At 38.5% G+C, this 25,126-nt stretch overlaps 1 protein-coding gene across 12 annotated transcripts in view; it reads left to right on the plus strand.

The window, feature by feature from the left end:
• LOC135162084 (probable nuclear hormone receptor HR3) overlaps nucleotides 1-25,126 on the plus strand; it is a 104,921-nt gene that overhangs the window by 63,660 nt on the left and 16,135 nt on the right. For 4 of the 12 annotated variants that reach the window (XM_064120214.1, XM_064120204.1, XM_064120215.1 and 1 more), the window contains one exon: nucleotides 19,221-19,448. In XM_064120214.1, coding sequence (XP_063976284.1) covers nucleotides 19,221-19,448 — 228 coding nt within the window. The other 8 variants (XM_064120203.1, XM_064120210.1, XM_064120206.1 and 5 more) reach the window with 7 other exon arrangements.

Genomic DNA, 25,126 nt, shown 5'->3' on the forward strand with positions numbered 1-25,126 from the left:
TTTGTCATGATTTTCTGGGCGATTTTTGGCCACTTTCACGCTGTTTATTGTCTGAATGAAAGGACGCTGAGTTGGTGGGGACTAACGAACAAATTTAGGAATAAAAAATTGAGATGACGTCATTGAATGAATGCACGTCAGGCTGTCGAATAAATCTTACTCGTCTGTCTCTTTGGAGTGATGTTCATTTGACAATAACAGGAGTTACGACAGTGGTGGAATTTTGGGGGATTCACGCAACATCTGCATGGGCAATTTCAATGTTGTTGTTTTTGGATTTAATTTGAGGCGAAATTGTTCAGAGGCTTTGGTATTCATTTATTGCTTGTTGGATGGTCATTAAAGGTCTTCGAATAACGACTTGAATTTTGGGGGGATCGAGAGGTCACCAGAGATGACTGGGGTTGGCTAATTAATTGACGCTTTAAAAAATATGTAGAAAGTTCATGTAATTCAGTTGTTAATAATTTTCTAGTCAGTGGATACGTGGACGGTATGAAATCGCATAAACCAGGCTATTCCAGATTTTTAAAAACGATGATTTTGTCTTCTATTGATTTCTGTGATTTTGTTACTAAATAGTCTCAATTAATTATTTTTTTTGTTCTAGGTAAGAGTCAAAGAACTTCTCATAAGAAATCAGCCCGTCCTTCAACCCCTCAGAAATCATCCCCCGGTAAGACTGTTACAATTGACTTTCTCTCAGGAAAAACCAAATTTCAGATAGATTTTTCTGACATTAAAAAGTCATTTTCGCGTCCCATTCCACACCGACCAATTCAATTTTAATTTTGCAAGGATCCATCGACAAAAAAAAATCGAACTTCCTAATTTCGAAGACGATATGCTCATTTTTTCGAAACCATCGAAACTTTTCCAATAAATCACCCTCACTTCAACCTCAGTTCTTGCCAAAAAAAAAAAAAAAATATAAAAAAATTAAGGAGCAACGAGGAAGATCAAAACTCCGTCCAACCAATCGGCTTTGAAGGACGAAAAAATGGAGGGGGAAAAAATTCCCAATGGTTTTGAAGGCGTCGACACGTTTATTACGTAGAGAGTTGGCTAGTCATTTGAATGGCTGAGAGCCACTGGCTTGTCAGCCTTGGCTGAAGTTGTCGAACCCGCGACCCAGTTACACGCTCGCGCCAACACCAGTTAATACCCCTTCACCCTTCTCCCCTTCCCTTCCCCCCCTCCAGAGTCACCCACACTTTAGCGTTGGATGCATGCACCGTGCGCGCACTCAACCCAACCGATGCCGATGCACACACTCGCCTTGGCAGCGCTAACATTTTTTTTTTCTACATGAGAGTTTGTAAGGAGTTGAACGGAGACGGGGCATAACCGTTGATGCTTAGAAAGAGGGGAGGGGGTGGTAAACGCACGCCCACACGTTCATTGTAACGTACTGCGAGGTTTTATTCTTTATTTATCGGTGGATTTTTTTTTTATCGGTAAAAACTCATTAGAGAATATTGAGGGATAATTGAGAAATCGGAAAATTGGAAAATTATAATTTTTTTATTTGAGTCTCCGCGGTTTTTATATTGGGTGAGAGGATTTATTGGTGGATGTTGCAGTTTTTAAAAATTGGGAGTGAAGAGTAATTTGTTTGGATTTAGAAAAACATTATTTGAATTGAAGGAATGCATAATCATAATAAGAATGAGTGTCTGATCATTTAGGGATGATCATTTTTTAAATTTTTATTTAATGGTCAGGCGAAGAAATTAATTGCCGTGTAATTCTCTGCTAGGAACTAGGGGTTCGTTTATTCGATTATCAAATATTTATTTCCAACCAATCGATCATTTATTCCCTTTGTCATTGAAATAATTACTGTTCACCCAATGGTCTTCACGATAATTTACAAGTCAATCATTGTTTTGATTATTATTATTTTTAATACTGAGTTTATTTTTCGCATAAAAAGCAGCGAGTTAAGGTTTATTCGACTTTTTTCTCTCCTCGTGGTGTTGGCAAAGAGGGCAGGGTACAGTGAGCGTTAGTGCGATGTTAACATGATCAGTGACACCTATGGAGTGGGTCGATTATGGCATTATGAGGCAAGGGAGAAGATTACTATTGCGCTTTGTAAATTATATTTGTCAATTTCATGGATAAATTGTCCGAACTGTGGTCCTCGCATTTTGGGGTATGAAAATTGCTGATCGTCGCCACAATTTGACATTTGGACTGACTAAAAGAATATTTTTTCCCTAAAGGATTGTGAAGGGGCAAAAATTGTCAGACACTTTCAGAAGATAATGTTCAATTTTTATCAATCTGTTATCGAATTGTAGGGACAAAAATCCCTGATGATGAGGGCTATTTGGGTGGCTTTCCACATCGTATGAAAAATTAAAATAGTGATAGGTTTTTATAAATCAGTGATATATTCCTGAAAATCAGAGATGTCTTCCTGGATAGTCAAAAAATTCTCTCTGACGATAAATGAAAATAACGAGGAGTAGTAAAACCTGTGGTACTGGTGTGAGTAATCATAGAGCACGTCATCATCTCTATTGCTATGATCACTACAATTTTCTCGAGTGAAAAATTCCAATTGAATATTTCAGTCGCGATAATCGAATAAGCAGTGGTGCAGTAAAGAATGAGAAGTGAATTCAGATTCATCTGCACTTTATTTAACACATGTCTCGAGGCTTGTACATATTTGAGGAAATATTAAGTCGGATATTTTCCATCAGTAAGTTAAGAAATATTCGCTTTTATCAAATTATTAATCTCTATCATTTTGCTATCATTTACGAATACCCATCAATTCACCATTAAAAATCAATTATTGAGCGAATCATGGATGAAGCGATTGACAATTCATTTTATTTCATCAACACTCTGGGGAAATGATTAAAGTCATTAACTTCGATCAAAATAAAATGAAAACAAAACCGTAAGAAATCAAAGGAAGTTTCCCAGTAATTAAAGAATGGAAAAAATGAAAATTCTTCGGGATGCTATCAAATTCCAATTGAACTCATGAACTCACAATAGACTAAATAACTAGACCGACCAAATACAATAAAGAAAAAAAACCAATGAGCTGATAAAAATCGAAGAATGTAATTTCCAAAATAATCTAAAGATGGAAGATTCCGTGACACACTATTAAATTCCAATGGAACCAATTAATTCACATGCTCGCGGTCGAATTGAACAGGCAAAAGTATTGGAATTGCAAATACGAATAGATTATAAGATCAACGTAGATAATTTTCCCAGCCATATTAGGGAGTCTCCCAAAATAATTGCGCTAAAGTAATCATAACAATAGGGCCCAGTATTAAAAATAATAAATACCAAAAACGAAATAAAATTTATTCTACAAGCATTCTCTCAATACTGAACATAAACAACGCATGAAATCGTGCATTGAACAGTGAAATGTGCACCTGGAGACCACCGGAATAACCCAAGATATTTCCGGAATGGGAAAGTACCGGTACAGCCTCCTGTGAGTGTCGGCGCTGCAATGAGCACATCGTGGTGTCTATGTAATTGGTCGTTATCGCACCGCCGACGTGCGCAGATAACACCGGCGACTAGCGCTGGCTTTTTATTCGCGTGTTTATATTATGCATTACATGTTGGACTCCCCCTCTCGCATTATCACCCCCTCCACCCGTCGTTCGAGGTGAATAAGTAGTAGAAAGGGAGGAGGGGCAGACATATTCGAAGGAATTGTGCTCATTTATCACATGATTTTACTCCTGCCAAGTAATTTCTATTTAACTATTTCTCGTGCATTTAATTTGTAGTGAAATTTGAAATTTCATTCTTCTTCGTATATAAATCAAATTCAACGTTCCCCTCTTGAAAATTACGGCTGGAGTAATTTCCGGTTTTTCCCTCCTTTTTCTGATTTTCCCTTCCGACTGGAAGCCTTATCCAAGCCTCCAAATGCCTTAGCCCGTTTTACCCCAAAGTCTCTTAATGCTCCGAGTGGTTGTTACGGAGGGGGAGACACCTTTGTTTCGATTGTTCATTTATTTTCATGGGACACGTAAGCACATGTGGTTCGTGCCACTTGTCATTCTCGCATTATCAATTCGGATTTTTTAAAAAATTTTCTATAGTACAGTTCATCAAAAGCAAATTCCATGAAAATTTACCAATTGAAAAATAAAATAAAATAAGAAGGAGACATTCGCGAAGAATAATTCCCCTTTCACCGTAGAATTATGGAAATATTCCCCCAAATCGACTCATTCTCTCCTTATGCTCCCAATTACTGAAGTTTCCACAGCGAAAACCTCGAAAACCCCATAAATCCCCGGAACCACATCTATAATTATATTCTAATTACGTTCCTCACCTCGATCACTCGTAGAAACACCCGCTTATCATCCCTTAATCCTTCCCCTACCTCAAAACTTTGAATATCCACTCAAATAAAACGACCTCTGTGTTTAACCTTATCACCCAAAAGATTTTCTTTTTAATTTGGCATCCCTGCCAAAAGCCCCAGAACTCCATCTCTCCAACAATTCCACGATATAATCCTCCGAGAGCCAAGAATAAAGATTACTAAGACCAAACACATAATAGAACCAGAAGAATAATCCATATACGGAAAGAGAATGGGTGTAACGTGCCAAACGGCGTCAACGACTGAGCAATATCGAGACGAGAGAATGTCCTTTCCTTCAAAATTCAATATGTTCCCGTACGGAGACAGTTAACGAATTTTGGAATTGCGATATTGAATTCAATATATCAGGGATCATATCTGAATTTTTCATAAAAATTTCCAAAGTTCCCTGTTAATTATTCCGAAGAGCTTTTCCTCATCCAAAAAGATCTTCAGATTTTTTCTGATTAAACCTTTTTTATCCTCGATTTTTTTTTCAATTGTTTAATTATGGATTTTTCGATTCTCTATTGGCTTTCGATCTCTCGAAGACCAGAACGTGTTTTGCAATTCAAGTGAAAATGAATATAATTGTTGGTAAATGATGTTATCTCCTCTTCTTTCATTAATTTTATTCTCGGGGGTAATAAACACAATGAAGTGAGTAATAAAAATTTCCTCTGTTCACTCTCTCCCCGAGAGACCAAAATGATGATTCGGTGACGCTTCTCGATGTAACGTATAACCTGAACACTCAAAGCGAGAGGACTCTTTATACCCGTACCTGAACACACAACGAATGCGTAATCGTTTGAAGGTTGTGACGGTGAGGCCAGACTATCGTGGGGATTACAACAAGCCATTTTTATCTCACTCTGTCATTCTGCGTATGTTACCGAGGGACGGAGAGGGGGGCGTATGAGTAGAGACATCGATAAAAGGACCGAACGTTCAGGCAAATGTTTTGCAAGAATTTGAAATGAAAGCGATTGTGAAAAAAAAATATGGAGATGAAAACGGCAAAAAGAGGAGTACAAAAAAATATAACGATGGATTGACAATTTGCCCTCGAGCTTTTTACAGGCGTGAAAGTCTTCTAAGTCGTGAAGATGAGGGGGGAGATATGAAGGACATGGAGACGGGTATTTGCAAATCAGTTAGCGGGTCATTGTTCGGTGGAATATGTTGGTGGAATGATCTGGTTTGTGACGAAATGGCGAATTTTTAATGTTAATTCGAGGTGACTTAATTTTTTTGTCACATCCCTGGAAGAACTGGTGACTTTGGAGGTCTTGATTCAAGCGGTAGAACTAGAATTTCGAGTGCCTTGAACTGAGACGATAGATCAGATTTCTCAGTAATTTTATTAAATTCAAAATTCCAGATATTTTTTGTGTCGCAATTCAAGACACTCGAGGACTATTCAGATGCTAGTCGTTCTTGAAGGTGACGCTACAACAGGACATTAACCCTATTAAGTCATGAAGTCGTAAGAGTTTTGGCGATTTATTCATTTTCTAGGAATTTATTGGAGTTCTAAATTTTTTCGAAGCTAACTATTCGCAGTGATAAATGAATTTCGATTAAAAATTAAAATTAATCAATTTAAAATGATCACTGAAGACATAGAAGAAATTAAATTAATAGGGTACTTGCAATTAAGACGTTTTGGGTGGCTAAAAACCAAAGTCTGATGAACAATCCATTTTCATGATTTTTTTAAGTACAAACTATGTATTTTTTTCTGATCTATACACAAGACATTTGCAAACTCTTCAGACACTCGCCATTTATGGCGGCGGCACTACGACAGACATTAACCCCATTGAGACATGAAATTGTAAGGGTTTTTTGGCGATTTATGGATATTATCACAATTTATTGAAGTCCTGAATTTATTGATAGTCCATTTTCATTCGTATTTTTTTATTAAATTAATACATTCGCGAATGATTAATTTTATGAATGACGAGCTACCTCGCTACAATGAAAAATATAATTTCTACTCATGAACTGAGGACAATTTCTCCACCCATTTTTCTCCGTGCATTTGTTTTATTTAGAAATCGTAATACACAGACAGGATGCATTCGGTTATTTTGATGCTGTGCTTTCTCGGATTGCGGAGGAACTCACGGGCGGGTTATTAAGACCTCGGCGGTCTATTTTTGTTCCGGAAAAATCCCTCTGCAAAAGACTTTCTCACCGAGAGTTGATGTGCATCTTGGTCAAAGACGTAAGAGGGAGCTCTTCATTATTATCCCAAGTTTTTTTTTAGGCTTTCATTATTTCTCAGTTATATTTTCTCTTGTTTGCTTTATTTATGAGCCACAGTGATAGCTCAGTTGTTTCCGCCAGTCGATGATGAGACGTTGGAATCCGATAAATAAAGCAAGACATAAATATTAAACTGAAATATAATAATAAGTAAGAAATTTTGATACATTTTCCAAATATTCGATATAATGTACGGCAATTAATCCTCTTCTACTCCAAAATAAATGCTATTGCAACTCAGACGAGATTCAACGGAAATTGCCTTCAGTTCATAAATTTTACATCCCGAAAGCCATTGAAAATCAGAAATCCACTCTTTTACATACGAAATACTCGGAAAAAAAAATGAGAGACCCTCTCTTCAACTCGCATTCAAATGAGTCTACATTTAATCTACCTAAAACTTTTCTCTCCTCTTTCCCCTCTAAACTTTCTAAAAATCCCATGTACCCTGATTTCCTGGATAAAAACTCCCCACACGTGTTACCACTCATGTGAAATTACCATTTTTCCCCTGGAGCTAAAGGCCTTTAAAAAAATTTGGCAATCGGCTGGTTCACCGACCGATGAAAGCCTCGTCTGTCCTTCGTATGAGTTTCGAAACTATCGATGGGGAATTTCACAAGTAAAGTGGCTATTCGCAATCAAGTACTTCATCTGGAAGGAGTACTAACCTAACAAGTTTCAACGCTGATAATCGATAATTAAAACCCACACGAATAGAAATCATCGTGATAATATTGAAGACGATTTTAGGGTGAAGAGTTGAACATTCCAAACGGAAATATCCACTTAAATGACGATCAAATATTTCCTTAATCGAAGACGAAGAAATATTTATTTAAACGATGGACGATACTGTGAATAGTAAATCAATATGCGATTCTCGTCGATTCCTGAATCTATCATTGCAACACTCGATTAGCATTCTGAGAGAGGCGTCAGTGGCTTTTGTTTACCGGTTTATGCCTCACAAACGTTTCAAACTCTTGAAAATCTAGTGATGGAGGTCGGTGGACGGGGAGAGGAAGTTTCGCAAGTTATTTACCAACAATTACCTCCGCTCGTCAGCACTGGACAACATTGGTTCACCTTGTTGCAGACTTAATGCGGGAGTTTTCGGGTCGGTTTCCCCTGTAGACCATCTACAGGAACATGTCTTGAGTATTTGTGGGAGGTGGGAGTAATGAGCCTAGGGACTGACGAGTTTGAGGAACACCATTGAATTTATTCAACTCGAATGAATAAAATTCACCAGTAGGTACAATTTTCCCGAGAAGCTCTGAATATACATCAGGTAAACCAAAAAAGTGGGTTATCCTAAATGTCAATAAAAAATGAGTCGTCTTGAAGGAGTTCCTCCTGCAAATACTGATGAATCAATCAACGATAATGGCCCACTCAAGACGATAAAAGCGGAAGTATCAATCGAGAAACACTTTTCAATGTGCGATTGTGTGTAAATTTATTCGGTTACTATACACGGCACTCTACTTGGCCGAAATTGAGTGGTGAAATTACCAAGCAATCAAACAGTCAAATACCACTCGCTCCAGAAAATTTATCTGATAGTTTCCCGACCAATATTCTATCTTCGCCCTCTTTCATCGCATTTCGGGGTTTCCAAAATTTTCATTTCAACAAATGCAACAGTTCCAGTGAATAATAAAACGATGACTTCCATCATTGCCAACGTATCCAAACGTTCCATTTCTGTCGAATCATCTCATCTAATCAAGGCCAGCCTCTCAAAGCTGACGTAAAACCCGAAAATCGTGAACCTTGCGTGAGTCAAGCTCGCCAATTTTTTCACCTTGTCCTCCGCAAACCCACAGGTCCGCGCTTTCTAAAAAAAAAATTACCGATTCACCGTTCCGATAAGAACCGTCCAATGATAGATCGTTCTGCGGGCGATTAACAACGTAATCCAGAGAAATGACGCGTTCTCATACCTGAAAAAAAAAATCTCCAGCAAAAATAATCCATTGTTTCGGAATTACACTGAATACAAACGTTCCCCTAGTTTCTCAGTTTTATTTTTATAGTCAATAGACATTGTCTCAATTGACGGGGAAAGTTGTGGAACGAATGGGGGTTGAGTGACGAGAGAGGCCCGTTCTTTCCCCACCCATCAACAATCGTGAAAGCTTTCAGTTTGAGAAACGAGGGTTTTCTGTCAGAGATAACAGAGTAAGAGGGTAAATACAATAAAATAACAGGCGAGTCGGTTCTTTTAATCACTGAAGATGGAAGGAACTATCTGTGGAGTCTATTATTTTCCAATTTTCCAAAACGTTTCGCTCCCCTCGATGAGTTTTATATTTTTAGACAGATTATTTTTGTTGCTATTAGTGGGTTTGCTACATCCATTTGCATCAATCATCATTTCTCAGTGTTTCATGGTTCCACCTCAAATGTTACGATAACATCTGCATTAATTAGTGTTGGGTTACCTTCATTTCAATGCAACTTTTGTCTGCATTCACCTTCTTCATTAATAAATATGTAATTTTACATTTGGAATATTGTGGGAAAGGTCCTGTCATAGGCTTTGACTGTAGTCGACGGAGAATTACTTGATCAATAATTTAATGTTAATAAACATATAACAATAGCTAATAAATATATAAGCTAATGCACATGGAATCACTGCGAAAAAATAAGTTGATGCAACTTTAAAAACATTTGTACATCTTCAAGAGACCTGATCCATTCCAATGGCACCGTTTAATCAAGAGATATTGATCATTCCCGGCGATTCATGATAATTCACTTTTTTCGTAGTATTGATGGCATCACAACGCCCATTTACATCAATCATCATTTTTCAATCCTTTCTTATGCTCCACCTCAAACGTCTCTACGTCTGCATTAACTAGTATTGCATTACCGTCGTCTCATACCAACTATTATCTTTGTTCACTTTCCTCATTAATATCTGCATAATTCTTAATTCGAAATATGGTTGAAAAGATGGTACATGATTGGACTTCACCCGACGTAGAATCACTCGATTAACACACTAAATCGAATGTACCATTAATTATGATCATCATCAATTTTGAGAGCATCACCTCCAATGTTTGGATTGTCAACTCAATTTTTGATGAATCAATCGCCAAATTTTATGATAGAAATCGTGGGTAATCAGGGTCAATGGAGTCAGTGTCAGTGCCACAAATAATTGCTGATATTCTCCTTCAATTACTGACAGATCTTCTAGAATCAAAACAAATTTGTCTCGACGCTCTACTGCTGCATATCACCTCATGTTTTTTATTATTTCCACGAATTAAAATTTTTCTGTCTATTAGTGGCATCAACACAACAGCCACTGGCATTCATTATGAATATAATAGTGAATTTATCATGTATTTAGGGTTTGGAAATACAACAGCCGGCGTTTTTCCTCAGCCTACCGGTCTACCAAGTGGCGCGATTGGATGTGGGTCAGCCGTGAGGCGCCCGCGCAAGCCGGCATTTTCAGTTATACCCAGGCGTTGATAGCCGAACGACTTACGGAAACAACCGAATCACCCAATCACGTTGCGCATCTGGGTCAGCTGCGTCTCGGCGCATGCGCCCATACTCATCTCGGTCGTTCACCGTTCCGACGTGTTACTAACCTTCCGGGCGTCGTGTGTTTGTATGAAACCGCCAACGAGACGAGAAACACTTCTGCATCGTGAGAGGTCTCGTGTATTGACCAGTGCAGCGGAATGAAATGTCTCTTTACTGTTTTTTCTTCATGTTTTTTCCTCGAGTAGTGGATGGCGTCATCCACTGTGGCCTCATCTTTCGGCTCTTCTTGAGATTTTTTAACCTCAAAATGAATGAAAATGAATGGAGAACGCTGCACACTCGATACCGGAAGTGATGAAGAAGTTTTTCCATTGATGATGAAAAGTTTTCGGGGGAAATATTCTTTTGTTTGGGAGGAGGAGGAGGGGAGATAAGCGACAGGAATGTTTCTGCATTTTTCTTTAGTTAGAATGGGGGAGGGGGGAGGAGGTAATTATTGAGCAGGTCGGGAGGGGATTCCCAAGGAGTTTGACACAATTCTGGGTTCACGTTGCGAAATGTAATGAGTTGATTTATTAGGTTTTTTTGATTTCCTCGCCGAGCAATGATGAGGCACTTTTTAGAAGGTTTTCTACTGGTTATAAAATTAATTTTGCAGAATTTTATTTCCAAACCACCAATTTTATAAATTATTTGTGAGAAAATCGTGGGAAATATTTGGTAGAAAATAGAGAGAATATTCAACAGAGTGAAATTGATAAAGACTATTGGACTGAATGTGGCTGACCACGTCGCTCCTGAATCTCCTTCGACCCCATACAAATGCAGTCTCAGGAAAAAATATTTCAACGCCAGTCACCGTGGATATCTCAACTTCCGGTGGCAAAATTGCGTGACTAACAATTCCTCGAATGTAAATGAAAGAATTATAAAAAAAAACTCGTTAAAATGAGTAAATTTTCTCGCCTCAAACGCGACAGACAGTAGTCAAGGTCAGGCTGATCGCAGCCACATGATTTTTTTTGGGGGAATTGGGACAGAGGGAGGAATGCGATTGATTGGAAACGGTCCATGTGGTTATTCGCGTAACGCGGCACGAATTACTGAGCAGTTGTATCTAACCCCCCGACGAGTGTCACTGAAACGTCGAAGAGACGATCTTGGATCTTGGCCGGATGATTGGTTAATAAGTGCTCAGGGGAGATGATACCGTGTTGCAAGGATCTTACGACATCTGTCAGGATTGGATTCGAAAAATGTGGACTGATACGATGACTCATTGATTCAGAACAAACGAAAATTAATGGCAATACTCTTGCCAGAAATAAGTAATTTATGCTGAAATTTGTGATTTATTTAGTTTCAATTTGTAGTCTTTGAAATAGTGAACTCGGAAATTCTCGGATTTGATTGAAAAATGGCGGCGAAAGAATGAGAATTTAATAACCCAATAATCGGAATATCTTTACGGAAAAAGTTATCGACAACAATGAAAGAATAAAGAACGAATATGCTGGGAATTCATTTCCACTTGATGAGCTCTTCTTGATGAATAATCGCTGAACGAAGCCCGAGGAATTTTTCCCCTTTGGCATTTCCATTTTCTCCACTCTCAAACCGTCTATTTGGTACCCACTCGGGTATTATATATGGTTTATTTCTCCCCTCTATCCGGGACAAATGTTGGCGCGATGAGAACGCCGACAATCTTGTTATCGATTGACTTTACCCACTTGGATCGAAGACTTACCTCAAGGCATGACCTACATTTTAACGGCTAGCGATTCAACGCCGGTTAGAATCGGTGCGTTTGAATGTTTACATCGGGTCTTCACTCGCTCTCGAGGTGGACACACGTGCCTGAAAAATTTACTGCCAAAAAAGTAAAATTTGGCTCAAAAAAAAATGAAATGCAGGTCTTAATAGCTATTTGTAAAGTGAAATTTTCTTTATTATGCCATGAAAAGTTGGATCCATTGATCAATTCGAATATGATGAAATAAAGAGCTGATTATCTTTCCACGTTGACTCGCAATTAAATTTTCACTGGGCTGAAATGTGACGATTTTCAATAAATTGCTTGATGCAGAATTAATGAAACAAAATTGGTCGTATCATTGATATAAATCATCGCCCCGTGTAAATCCTCCACGAGGGCGTAAAAACGCTACTTCCGCTTCCAGTCGTTCATTCTGCACTCGTAACTTTCATTTTTGAATGATAATGAAGAGGGAAAAAAGCAAAAACACAATGAATTATTTTAATCACGACGATGATATTCATTGTTTCGTATTAACATATGACTCAACGGCTTCAGAATATAATCGTCATCGGCTTTCCCCTCGTCATTCCATCAGCTTTCTCCGGGTTTATTCAATCTCTCGTTGAACAACAAAAATAATCACGTGAGGATAAAGCATAAGAATATTGTTATGACGGTGTTGATGAGAAATTTGGGATTGAATTAGTTATAATATTTAAAGTCATCATTTTATTTTCACTTTAACAAATCAGCATATTTTTGTTCCGTCAACTCAGCCACTTTAATTTCGTATTTAATGGTGGAGCTCGCATTTGAGAAGAAAAAAAACTTCGTTAATGGGGTAATTTCGAATGCAAATTTATTGCGATTATTTCCAGTCGCAAAAAAAGTTCGATAATTTTATTTTCCAGAAGTCTTGTTCTTAAAACATTCGAAATAATCATAATTGTTAACATTTTGAATTGCTATTCATAGCTTTCAGACTTAAGGTACCGACTCACTTCTTCAGCTTTCTCCGGGTTTATTTAATCTCCAGTTGGAGAACAAAAATAATCACGTGAGGATGAATCATTGGATTATGATAATGCCGAATAAACCGCCGTACACCGCTTAATTGCCTACATAAACCACCGAAAAAGATGGAAAAAAATTCATGTTATCGGTCAGATAAAAATCCCACCCTGTCTGTTCGCCCCTGATTTATGGTAACTATTAAGTCCAATGTCAAACCGCCGGTCTACGACTTTCCCGCTCAATCACACACCCATAACTCCCGTTCACCACTTTCCATTTGGTTTCGATACGCACGCGCCTCCCATCCGCCGCAATTTTATTATTACACCAAAGGTACACAGTCCGGTATATGAACTGAATCCATACACAGCTACTGCACAATTATTTATTTTGTCGTGTTATTTATAGAGCATTACGCGTACGTACGTAAGGCAGGTTGGCAACCTCGGTTGTATTGCGAGTTGAATTATGCAATCGTTGAGGAGTGAAAAAGCGATGGAAGAAATGAGAGAAGCCTGTGGCTGCGTACAAGGACACGGGAATAGGGCGAAAGATCATTCAAGTCACTGGAAAAAACAAATAGATTTTTTTCCCCGACATTTTTCCATTTTTCATGGCAAATTTAATCTGAATAAATCTGCCGTCGCATTAAATTCCCCGTGAAATTGTCTGACTCCAGCCGGCTGTATCTACTCACGCGACTTATCGATTTCGCCGGTAATGTCATCCCCTGTTATCGGTAAAACTTCGCTTCAGTATCGGATTCTCCATCCTTCTCGAATCCTTTCCACTTCATTATTACGCAACTGTTTTTTTTTATCTTGAGTAATTGTTATCACGTTTTAAAAATAAAGTTCACGTCCATTCAACTCTGGCGCAGCGTAATTAAACGATTTCATGCGGTATTTTATGATGAACAGTGAAGGAAATTGAAATTTATTTTCCAACAATGATAATGGTAATAACAATATAATTTTATTTCTTGACAATTATTTTTGTCTCAAATGATTGAAAATTATTCTTCTTAGAAAGCAGTGTTTTTAGAGGGGGCAGGGAATTGTGTGACATTTTATCCATAATCTATCAGCGTCCGGATAAAATGCATAATGAATAAAAGAGAAATTCAATAGATGTTTTTCAAGTCAAATTTCACATTCTTATCGATTGGGGAATTCTCGCTTAATTGCCTCTCAAAAACTTGAAATTCCATTCGTGAAATGAGGAAATTCAGGAATTGAAAATTCCTAAATTCAATTACATCCTCTTCTCTTGAGAATCACTAGCTAATTATCTCTGAAAAGAAAGTCTTTTTCTTCCGACGTTTTATGGTTTCGGTGCCGCAAACTTTGAATAGCAAAAATATTGTAAAATATTCGTTAAATGGTTATTACATGAGGTTGAAATGAAACCTTTCATTTCACTCTACGAAGGATTCTACCAAAACCATAAAAACACCCCTCGTGCAGCAAAAATTGTGAGGAAAAAAAAAAATTCACCCCTGTTCCTTTGAAACCCCGCTAAAGGAAGGACCCGGCGTCTCCCATACCTTCGGAAAACGAAAAATCCCGCGTGCTGCATCGGCGTGTGCCGTTTCCCCTCGGTCATTCCCGTTTAGTAACACTCCACGACACACGAGGCGCGGGAGGTAATAGCGAATAAAGGAAAAAAAAAAAAACCGCCCAACTAGAAAGACCCCGCGCAGAGGGGGAAAGTCAGAAGAAAGGGGGCAAGGGGTGTACGGGAAAGCTGGCGTCAGGAGGGGGGTACATCGGGTAAATACCGTAGAGGGGAAATGCCGGGATGACAGGAGGGGGGGGGTATAGAGAGGGGATACAGCCGAGGCACTCGGCCATCATCGGCGTTGGAGCCACAGTTCAGTGACCCGCCGCAGCTTCGTCGGTGTTTGCCTGGTGGTGGGGGCTCCCCTGACATATTGTGAGATGCCAGGCTCGCGTTGCCGGTCCCCGAAAAACACATCACTTTTGTATCTCGTTTAATAGTTCCTCCAACAAGAAAAGTCAAAAAAAAAAGGCAAAGTAAAAAAAACGAATCATCAACTAACGGGAACTAGTGAATTGCAGTGGAAAGTAAAGAGAAAAGTAAACAAGTAGAAACAGATCAAGAGATTCAATTGGAAGGTGAAGCCGATGGATTAAAAAATTTTCAGTGACAAATAGAATCCGGAAGTTGATTTGACATTTCGATATTATTATTCCGTCCTCCCCTCATCGGTCAGTGCACGAGGAAATACGAAAAGTGAAAGAGGCAGTGCAAAAAAGAAAAAAACAGTGCGCGTGTCACTGGAATTTTTTCCATTCCCCTCAATTTCTTTTTGTCACCTTTCACCATTATCATCTCCGCTGTACATTATCATCCTACTACTTCATTCCACAGTGTTCAGCCTACAAAGGCCAATTGGTGTGTGTTGGTAACAAGGGACTCTTCCTCCGTTTCTTCATTACACAGTCGAGTGTGTTCGATACGAGCTTTAAGTGTGTGTTACCCCCCAAAAGAACAGAAGATCTCTCCTCTCATTCGTGTCCTGTGTCCTGTTCACGAGGGGGTGGGAGGGGGATTTAATCGTGGTGAGAGGGAGGAGAGCGAGAAACGAAGAATACCGCGAGTGTCTTATTGCTCTTCGGGGCGAAGAGAATAAGAAAAAAAATTTTTTTTAAGTGAGGGAGAAAAAAAAAAGTGTTGGAGTGTGTGCGGGAGTTCGAAAGTACATTTCAGCTCTGTTCTGTGGCCACGGAGAATATTTTTTCGGTTCACTCCGGCACAGTTGAACTCGAGATGTATATTCAACGGGGTTCGGGTGAAAGCACTTGGACATCGGGTCTCCATGAAAAAAATTTGTGAAATATTTATCGTTCATTGCATGAGGAGAATAACGTTGCTGCTGACTTGTGAGGGGAAACATGTGTGAGCACGAGGGAAATAGACGTGGGTGCTAATAATAAATAATAATGAACGCAATTTGTTGGGATAATTACGATTAGTTGATCGTGGGGAATTGGAGTCATGCGGTGGGATATTTTTCATTTATCGATTGGTTACCCTGAGGAGAAAGTGATTTTGTGATTCAACGGGTGATTGTGTCACCACGCGGTTCAACCCCCTGTCCCGTCGGCAGCCCTTCGAATTAGTGACGTTTGTCGTTGAGAATGAGTCGTCGGGTGATTTTTTTTTTTAACCGAAAGTTTAGTGATTATTTATTTTAATTAGCGCGAGGGCATTCCTCTATTCGATCAATTGGCCAATGTTCGTTTGGAAATTATCAGAGTCATCATTGGATTTATTTTTTTAATCAAAATTCATTGGGTATAACATTTGGTCAATTTCACAGCCTCATCGAATCAACAGAACAAATATTGAAATAACTATTTCAGGAATGAATGGGATATATTTAAAACTGAGAACAATTTTATCTGAAATATTTTACTCGATTTATAAACGTCGTTGACATTTCTTTGAGATAGGGGAATTTTTATTACGTAATGAGATAGAGGAATCAGGTGGATCGTTACGATAATAAATGAAGTGATGAAAAAAAAAATGTTAGACACGCGCGAGATTCGGTGTAGGCCCTCTTTCTCTGCAGCTGCAGGCATACAGTAATGCGATACATGATAACACTGGGCTGCTTGAAGCGCGCGCGAGAAGATAGCCGTGTGTTGGGTGACTGTACCCTGGGTTCATCGTTCGCGGTTATGTAATGTTTGAATATATGGTGCAAGCCAGGGACTACCGAGCACCGGCGCTAGAGGTCCGGATCGAGAGAAACACTCGATTCTTCGGAATCTTTACCTTTTTCGTTCAATTGGTTCGATGGGGCTGAGGTGCGAAATTCATTCACTGTTCGAAATTTCTTGAAATTTCAAATCAAAAATATTGCGCTAAGAATATTATTCTACAACTTGTGGGGGAAATGTTACAACCGATTGGTTAACCTTTAGAAATTGTTGTTGTATTTTGTTAGGTGAGTTTTCTATGATTTTTTGCGGTTAGAAATTTCAAGAAAAATTTTCGAGCAGTGCCCTGCAGCGAAGTGGAAAATGGGATCAGGGAAATTGTATTTTGTGATTGTGGGATTGTCTTTGGGGGGTGAACAATTAGGGAGGAAAGCTGGGTATAAACTGGTGTAAAAAACGGAATATTACAAGGTTCTGATGACAGTTCGTCTCCAAATTAATTATTGGCAGAGAGGAATAGAAATGACTCGGTTACAGTCAATTTTAAGGTGATTGTTTCATGCAATTATCCCAGAAATAAATGATTTTAGAAGTAAAAGTCATAAAATCTTTTATCTTATCTGAGAAAATTCTGATAAAAAATGTTTTGGGATATTTTGCTGTAAAATCATTCTCTCACGAGATAATTACGCAATTAAATACAAATTATTACCGTAAACAGTCTGAACAGTGCCATAATCACAAAAATTAATATTTCTCTGACTGCATTTCTCAACTTCAATGTGGAATTTTCTGCTCTCGAATAGACGTATTCGCTTCTGGTGTTTAATTTCTACTTCACAGGTTTTATTCATTATTATTTTCCCGGGTGGAATGAACGAATGGAAAAATTCAATACTTTTATTGTAATATTCTCCGACAATCGCCGATGATCCCCAATTATTTAATCGTATTTTAATGGTGAAAAGTGGGCGAATGCGACGTTGCATAGCGCAGTGTAAATGGAGGGAAATTATACGGGATTCAATCGACCGAGTGGGAGTGCAGACAGCACGAGCCCAAATCCCAATGATGGAATAGGCAGAAGGCGGTATGATCAGCCGGACAGCACTCCGGGACAATCGTCAAGGAGTCCAGTTAACTCTATACGAGGTAGTTCTATTAAAGCACAGAGAAAAAAAGTTTCTAGCTTTCATAATTGAATTGATGACTTTTATAAATTTATCTGCCCACCCACATGGATCTATTTCATCAAAAAACCCTGAACATTTCATAATTCTTTCATCGATCTTCCTCCAACGAAAATTTTCGATTCCTTCGAACTTTTAAAATTTCTTCTAACGGTTCCATATCGAGATTAACATCCAGACCTGGGGAAAATTCTGCTTAGGAGAATTCATACCCCTCGTTTGCCCTGAGACTCATGTGCACACATTCAATTCTACATTTTATTAACATGTGCCCGCATTTAATTATTTATAATTTCCTAAATAGTGTAATACAGTTAGAATTTTGTTTCAATAGTCGGAGAACATTAAGAACATTATTTATAAAACATACTGGAGTAATCGTAAGGAAAACCAGTCTCCTGGAAAAACATCCTAATTACAATTATGCAAATGAACTTGAGCATTATATTTTTTCATCTAATTTTAAATGCAAATCGGCCAATAATCTCCCCATAAATTACGGTAAAATTGACATTATAATTGAATCATATAATAGGCATTAAAATGTTCCGTTCAATTCTTCCACAAAATAAGTAGAACTTTTTCCCAGGATTTCTGGCATTCCCTTATTTTTATTGAAAACTAAGAACTCTCTTTCTCTGTGCAATTGGTTTCGATGGTACATGTAAAAATGTGTAGAAATGTCAGATCGAAACGATTAATTACAATCTGGAGTGGCGATGAAAATGCCACGAGGGATACACATGCATTATCAAACATGTGGACGTATGAATAACGCGAGACAGTTGTGTAATCGATACACATGCTCGCTGGGCTGTGTCGTTCGGTTTATTGTAATCGTGGCATTTCATCTGACAGCGACGATAAGAGTTGAGTTTTAGGGGAGATAATGGGTCGATTGGTTTTTATAATTAACCGTCAGTTATGATGACGGCTTTTATTATTGGAATATTGAACAACAACACTGACCAGTTTTCTTTTTCTATTCAGGAAATTGCGGAGGGCTATTTCCATAAAAACAAATGTGTCCGAATATTTTTCAAAATTTCTTTTAAAGTTCGAAATTGGCGAAATAAATCAATTCTACCATTCGAATATGAAAACTATTTTTTCAGCTACAAGTAGCCCTGAATCGGATTCAATGTCGATTAGAATCGATTTAGCTCTCAACTGAAGTTTCGAGGAATATTTCTAATCTAAGGAAAACAGTGAAATATTCATGATTACCACATTAACACATTGACATAAACAAACATTGCAAATTGGAACGAAGTCGATATTCTCAGCTAACTGATTTCAACGTCAATTTTCTAGTCCTCCAATCCCATAAAAATATTACCACAATTAATTTAACGTTATTAACAAAAATTAAATTACTCTGATTACAGCCCAGATAGAGATAATCCCGTGCAAGGTTTGCGGCGACAAAAGCAGTGGTGTACACTACGGTGTAATCACCTGCGAGGGTTGCAAGGGTTTCTTCAGAAGATCCCAGTCGTCAGTCGTCAACTACCAGTGTCCAAGGAACAAAAATTGCGTGGTAGATCGTGTCAACAGGAACCGGTGCCAGTACTGCCGGTTACAAAAGTGCCTACGTTTAGGCATGTCCAGAGATGGTGAGTACATTATACGTCTGTATTTATTGTAACTAGAGATGATAGGGAGGGTAAGAGGATCAACAAAACTCAGGGGGAAAATACATGAAAGCGCTTCGCTTAATTTTTACCATCCACCGAATGATCCCAGGGTCCCCCGGGCTCTTTACGCAACTGACGTACATTTCCAAATTTAATTTCGAGATTTAATCCACCGTCCTCCCACTGGGGAATTTCTTACCACTTCTTGTTGTTCTTGTTGCGATGGCTTTTTATTACTCTTCGCTTTGGAACTCGAAATAACGCGGGGAAAGACAACATCGGAGGGACCATGGGAGAGCTTTATTTAGATTTTGGGGGGGGGGGGGAAATTTGATGGAAAATGGTTTCATTAATTTCTTTGAGGATTTTTACGATACAAAAGGTGGGTCAAATTCAGACATTCGTTTTTGAGATTCACTCTTTATTTCCAGTTCAATTCGATGGCTTATTCCATGTCTCACTAATCGAAATGAAATTGCAATCAACTCAACTGAAATTCCACTGGAGCAGCTCATCCCCTAGAAGTATCAGACCGTCTCTATAATATAATTAACGAACCTCCACATTAACGATCGGCCCTCCAATCTCCCTCCGAATCCCGATTAATTGCCCCGCAATCCGGTTGCACGTGCACTCCATAATCCTCTTATTCAATTCAATTCAATTAAATTGGAATATAAAATGTAAAAACAGAATACGGAAGCGGAGAAGTGAGCGGAGGACCTTGAAGTCGCTAAACCGTAGGACTAGCCGCAAGGATGATAACTGAATGAAACGAAAAAGAAAAAAAAACGTGAATGACAAAAAACAAAGCGCTGAATTAAGTTCAAGTGTCTCTTAACTGACAGTTTAATTTAATGCACGGCTATTTACACGAGTAGTGAATAAGTAAATAATTCAATTCAATTGGCAAACGCAATGAAAAGTAAATTAGCGTCATTACCAGCTGACGAAAATCTAGATGATATTTATCACAACTCCACAAAAGCCCACAAATTCAGTGAAACAACACAAGAAAACAATTTTCCTATCAATGAAATACATTCTGCTGTCCTGCTATCGTTCATCTGATGGCATTGACAATTGTCCAGGCCAATAAAACCGAGAATCTTTTATGCGGAAGACAACCAAAACTCATCGGCTCAGGGCGTGGTGCGCCACGCGTACGGGGTGTACGACCCCTTATCACCTCTCTCAACGCTCGTTTCAACGTACGTCTTATCTTCACTCAGCTCTCCATAAAACCCTACGACAATGCACGCATAAAGCCCCGAGGAAACATATCGATTGTCTCCGGGCAAAAGGAACTGCAGCCAATGCTAAAAATCCATTTACCTGCCATTATTCTTACCACTGGGATCGTTTGCACGATTCTCGGGTTTAATTACCACTTAGCGATAAAGGAGTGACCTCCTCCCTTCCCCCATGTGCGCTGTGTCCCTGTGGGGGGTACACCATTTCCGCATGGGGTCTCAAGAAATCACGAAATTTTAAATTCTCCTGGACAATGAGAAAAATAACACACTTTCTTGGTGAGAATTTTCTCGCCTTTCTTCATTTATTTATTATTATTTTCTTTCAAGCGGTGATTATGGGAAGAAAATAGTCCGGATGCAAGGATTACCAGATAATATTCCTTTATTCATTTAAATTACATGGGAAGAACATGAAATAAAATAAATGTAAATTTATTTTCAATTTTTCAGGATATTGTTTTGAAAATTCGATTCAATCAACAAATTCATTATTGGATAAATACAGAAGTTAATTGGTTATCGAACTTAATTAGAACATTATGATTGGACCGATGTTAACTCGAGAATCACTGATTATTTTATCAAGTAGGAAAAACTACTCTTTAAACAGGCGGTCAGAGAGAATTGAAGGTTTTTCGAATGATTAAAAATAATTGGTAATCGTCTGCTTATTAAATACCCCCCACAAAAATATTGTGCAAAAGGACAAGTGTTAAAAACTTCAAGATTTTCACTTGGAAAATTTTTTTTATCTTTCCACGTTTTCTCGTGACGAAATTTCCAACAAAGAAGTGACTTTTAAATTGTTCTGAAATCACTCATCACTGCGACGTTTCCATAACTAGAGAATTACAATGGAGTATTAGTTACACTAGTTGCGGATGGAAATCCCTAGGAGCCACAAAAAGGGGAATCATCCTCAACAATGAATCGAAAAAGAGAGGGAAAGGAATAATACACCTTCGTGTCAGGACTCCTGGTTTCTCTCCCTTTATTCCCTCTTCCCCTCGTATTTTCGTGTTTCGTCTTTTCCACGGAGTCACGCCTGATACTTGACTTAATGCGGTGCGTCGTCACGCAGCAAAAAATCTAGCGGTAAAGATTTAGTGGCCGAAATGTATACCTACATGTAACGGTGGTAAGAGAATAAAGAAAAATACCCACGCGATTGGTCATTGCGATAACGGTAAACCATTGCCCGAGAAAACAACTTGATATTTCTTTTGTTGATTATCAAATTGCCGTTAATTACCCCTTTCATTCACACGGGGAAAAGAAATACGTGGCAAATAACTATAAATAATTTATATTTACCTAATCAATTTTTTATTTATTCTACTCATGACAATTTCATTGATTGTACCCTCTCAATCAAATTTAAATTATCCGCTGGGGAAAATTCAGCCATTTTATTTAACAATGGGCTATGAATATAAATTGCAGGAGGAAATTCTTCAGATTAAGTGACAATATCGCAAAAGCCTCTCTTTTCCTTCACTCTTTCTCATAATTATAAGTCATCCAGAAACCAACCCTTCTTACTGTATGATTATGTGGATGAATTAATCACTCAAATATTCCGAAAATGATGACGACATGCGTGCCTTGTGGCCGGGAGTCGCGTGTCATCGGCATTAAATGTTCCGCGGAACACAACGAAAAGGTGAAGCGTTGACATTTGCGCGTGTTCCTCCAACGTCGACTGAAGACAATAGGGAATTTTGAATGTGTGAGCAGTCTGACTACATGCGGGGGATGATCACTCGTTGTCGCACCCGCCACCTATTCCAAATGGCAGCTCAATGGGTGACACCGTACCTGGAACCACACACTGAATCTCCGTCCTAAATCCGTCGGGAGGATTGCAAGGACAGGAGTTGAAATTGGAGGAAGTATTTTTGTTACACGAAGTGGAAAATACAAAGGGAGTTATCCGATCCTCATAATGACAGCGCATATCACTCCAAAATTACCTTATCGATTCCCGAAATACGCAGTACAGGAAACTGATGAAAATAGCCCTAAAAATCCCTCAACTTCGAATCAAAGCTTAAGAAACGTTAAAATATAAACCCACCGTCCTCCCGACGAGCTTCGCCCTGAATAATCCTCTTCTCTCCTCCTAATCCTCCACTTCATTCTATTTTCGTGAATGAGAGAATGTTTATACTCTTATGCAGAGCAAATCAACAAAAAAATCATTAGGAAGAAATCTGCTTATTTTATCGTTTCTTGAGAACAACCAGCCCTTTTATAAAAAATATTAGAATCAATGATCATTTGAATTTATTGCCCGTTCCGGTCATCTGTGATTGGTCTCATGTTTTGGGAGCCTCATACTGCCTTCCTTTCCTTTTTTCAATTCATACATTGACTAATTAAAATATTGTCGAGCTGTGAATGTCATCTCATGAACTACAAGGAATGAATGAACCGCGAATTACATCACTCACGCGGTTTAAAGTTTGCATTAATGAGGTACAGATAGCAGCGCGATGGAAAAATGTACCTTGAAAACATGTGAGGAATCACGAATGACCGTAAAACCGAGTGAATTCACGATCATCAGATTAAATTCATGACTGCAGTAAACTTATTCTACAGTTCCATAATTTTTTCAATTCCCCCATAGACTTATCATAAATTAACATTGTTCCGTAAGAAAATCCTCGAGACATTAAATTTTTATAACTGGATACTTGTACCCATTTAATTATTCCATGAATTCTCCAAAAATAAATGTACTTCCAGTACAGTTTCACATTTTCAAAATGATTTTTACCATTTTTCTATCACCACTAAAATTTCTAATTGAAAAATCTGAACAATAAAATTATGACAAAATATCGCGAACCATCAGGTCAAAGGGGGTTCACTCAACAGCTCTGCTACACCCCAAAAATAGATAAGTATTTTGCTGGAGAAAAAATAGCCAAACAAAAGTACTTGCCAAAACGATAAGATCTCATTTCATTAGAATGACCCATTAATCAACATAAACACAGATTGATTCGCCCTTATCACTTTTCGTTTGATTCCCAAAATATTCTTCAGCATACCCAGTTCCCGGGTTAAGCCACATCTTCCTCTGCTCGATAAATGCCAGAGTTGAGAGTCAACTCGTGTGAGTGAACGAATGATAAAGGGAGTGTTTGTATGGGAGGCCGCGCCTATATATAGACCGAGAAAATGCATCGCTAGGCCGTTCTGTTTCTTCCTGATTGCCTCTCTCTCCCCCATGATTCTCTCGCACCCGTCTTGCCCTCCCCCTCTCTTTTACCCCCCCTCCCCCACCCTTATTCAGTGTATAACTTCTGTTCAGTTGTGTCGCTCGTCGGTGTATGTCTTTCTCTTCCCCTTTTCCTCTTTCTCTGCGGTCGATCACCCTTCGTTTCTTCTGTCCTCTTGCGCCTCCTTCTATACTTGCCCCCACCCCTTGTTCATGTTTCTATCGTCATCGTTGTTGCACTTTGGGGGCTTGTGATTGTTGTCTCCGTTCCCCGGGTTTCAGCTGGCCTGACGTCACGTGGTCTCCCTTTACCATTTGATTCGGACGACGGACTGTAGCGGTGCCCGCAACTTGATGACGTAGTTGGACCCCTCCTCTAACGTTTCTTATTCCCGGTGACGTCATCGGGCGATACTTCCGCGTTCTCGCGACGCGCATGCGCGAGACTGTGAGTGAACGCCAATGTTTGATTGCGAGGGGAACAAAACAATGATTTAGAATATTTTTTTTGACATTTTTGCGTACGAAAGACTGATAGGGGCGCGATGGGAGGGGGTTGGAGAGATGATGATTTGAAGGATGAGTTAATGGAGGGCATTGTGATCAATTGATTGATTAATTAACTGTTTATAATCATTGTGAATGTAAAAAGAAGTCTACAGTACATGTGGTATTTGTAGCTATTAATTTTCGGCGATTTTAGTAGAAAAATACAGTAAACGTAATATTAAGAAAGTGAGCTCATTCTATTTTCTTTTATTGTAAATAATTGGACAATTATGATTGGCTTATTCATGTTTCATAGAGTATTCAATGATCTTTTGTTCGGCATAGGGGCGTCATGAAAATTCTACTCATTTCTTGCATTCGTTTGCTGACATTTCATTGTCTCCATTCTAGAATTATTGTATTGAAAAGCTTTTGTTTACCACTGTTTGTTCTGCTTTCATGGTCAGTCACATTCATTTATTTCAATCATTTTTATCGTTCATTCATTTTAATTGGATGGTAAAGGGAGAGCATCTCCGAAACTAATTCATATGCTCCAATTTTTCATCCTGAAAAATACATTTTTCCGCTTACTAATTCCATGAATTATTAGTTAAATTTATTCCAGTCTCTGAACATATGTTCCGCAAAGTTCAGACAAATTTTTACCCAATTCAATATGG

This window comes from Diachasmimorpha longicaudata, chromosome 5 (genome assembly GCF_034640455.1).
Source record: "Diachasmimorpha longicaudata isolate KC_UGA_2023 chromosome 5, iyDiaLong2, whole genome shotgun sequence".
In the NCBI taxonomy this organism is placed as follows: Eukaryota; Metazoa; Arthropoda; class Insecta; order Hymenoptera; family Braconidae; genus Diachasmimorpha; species Diachasmimorpha longicaudata.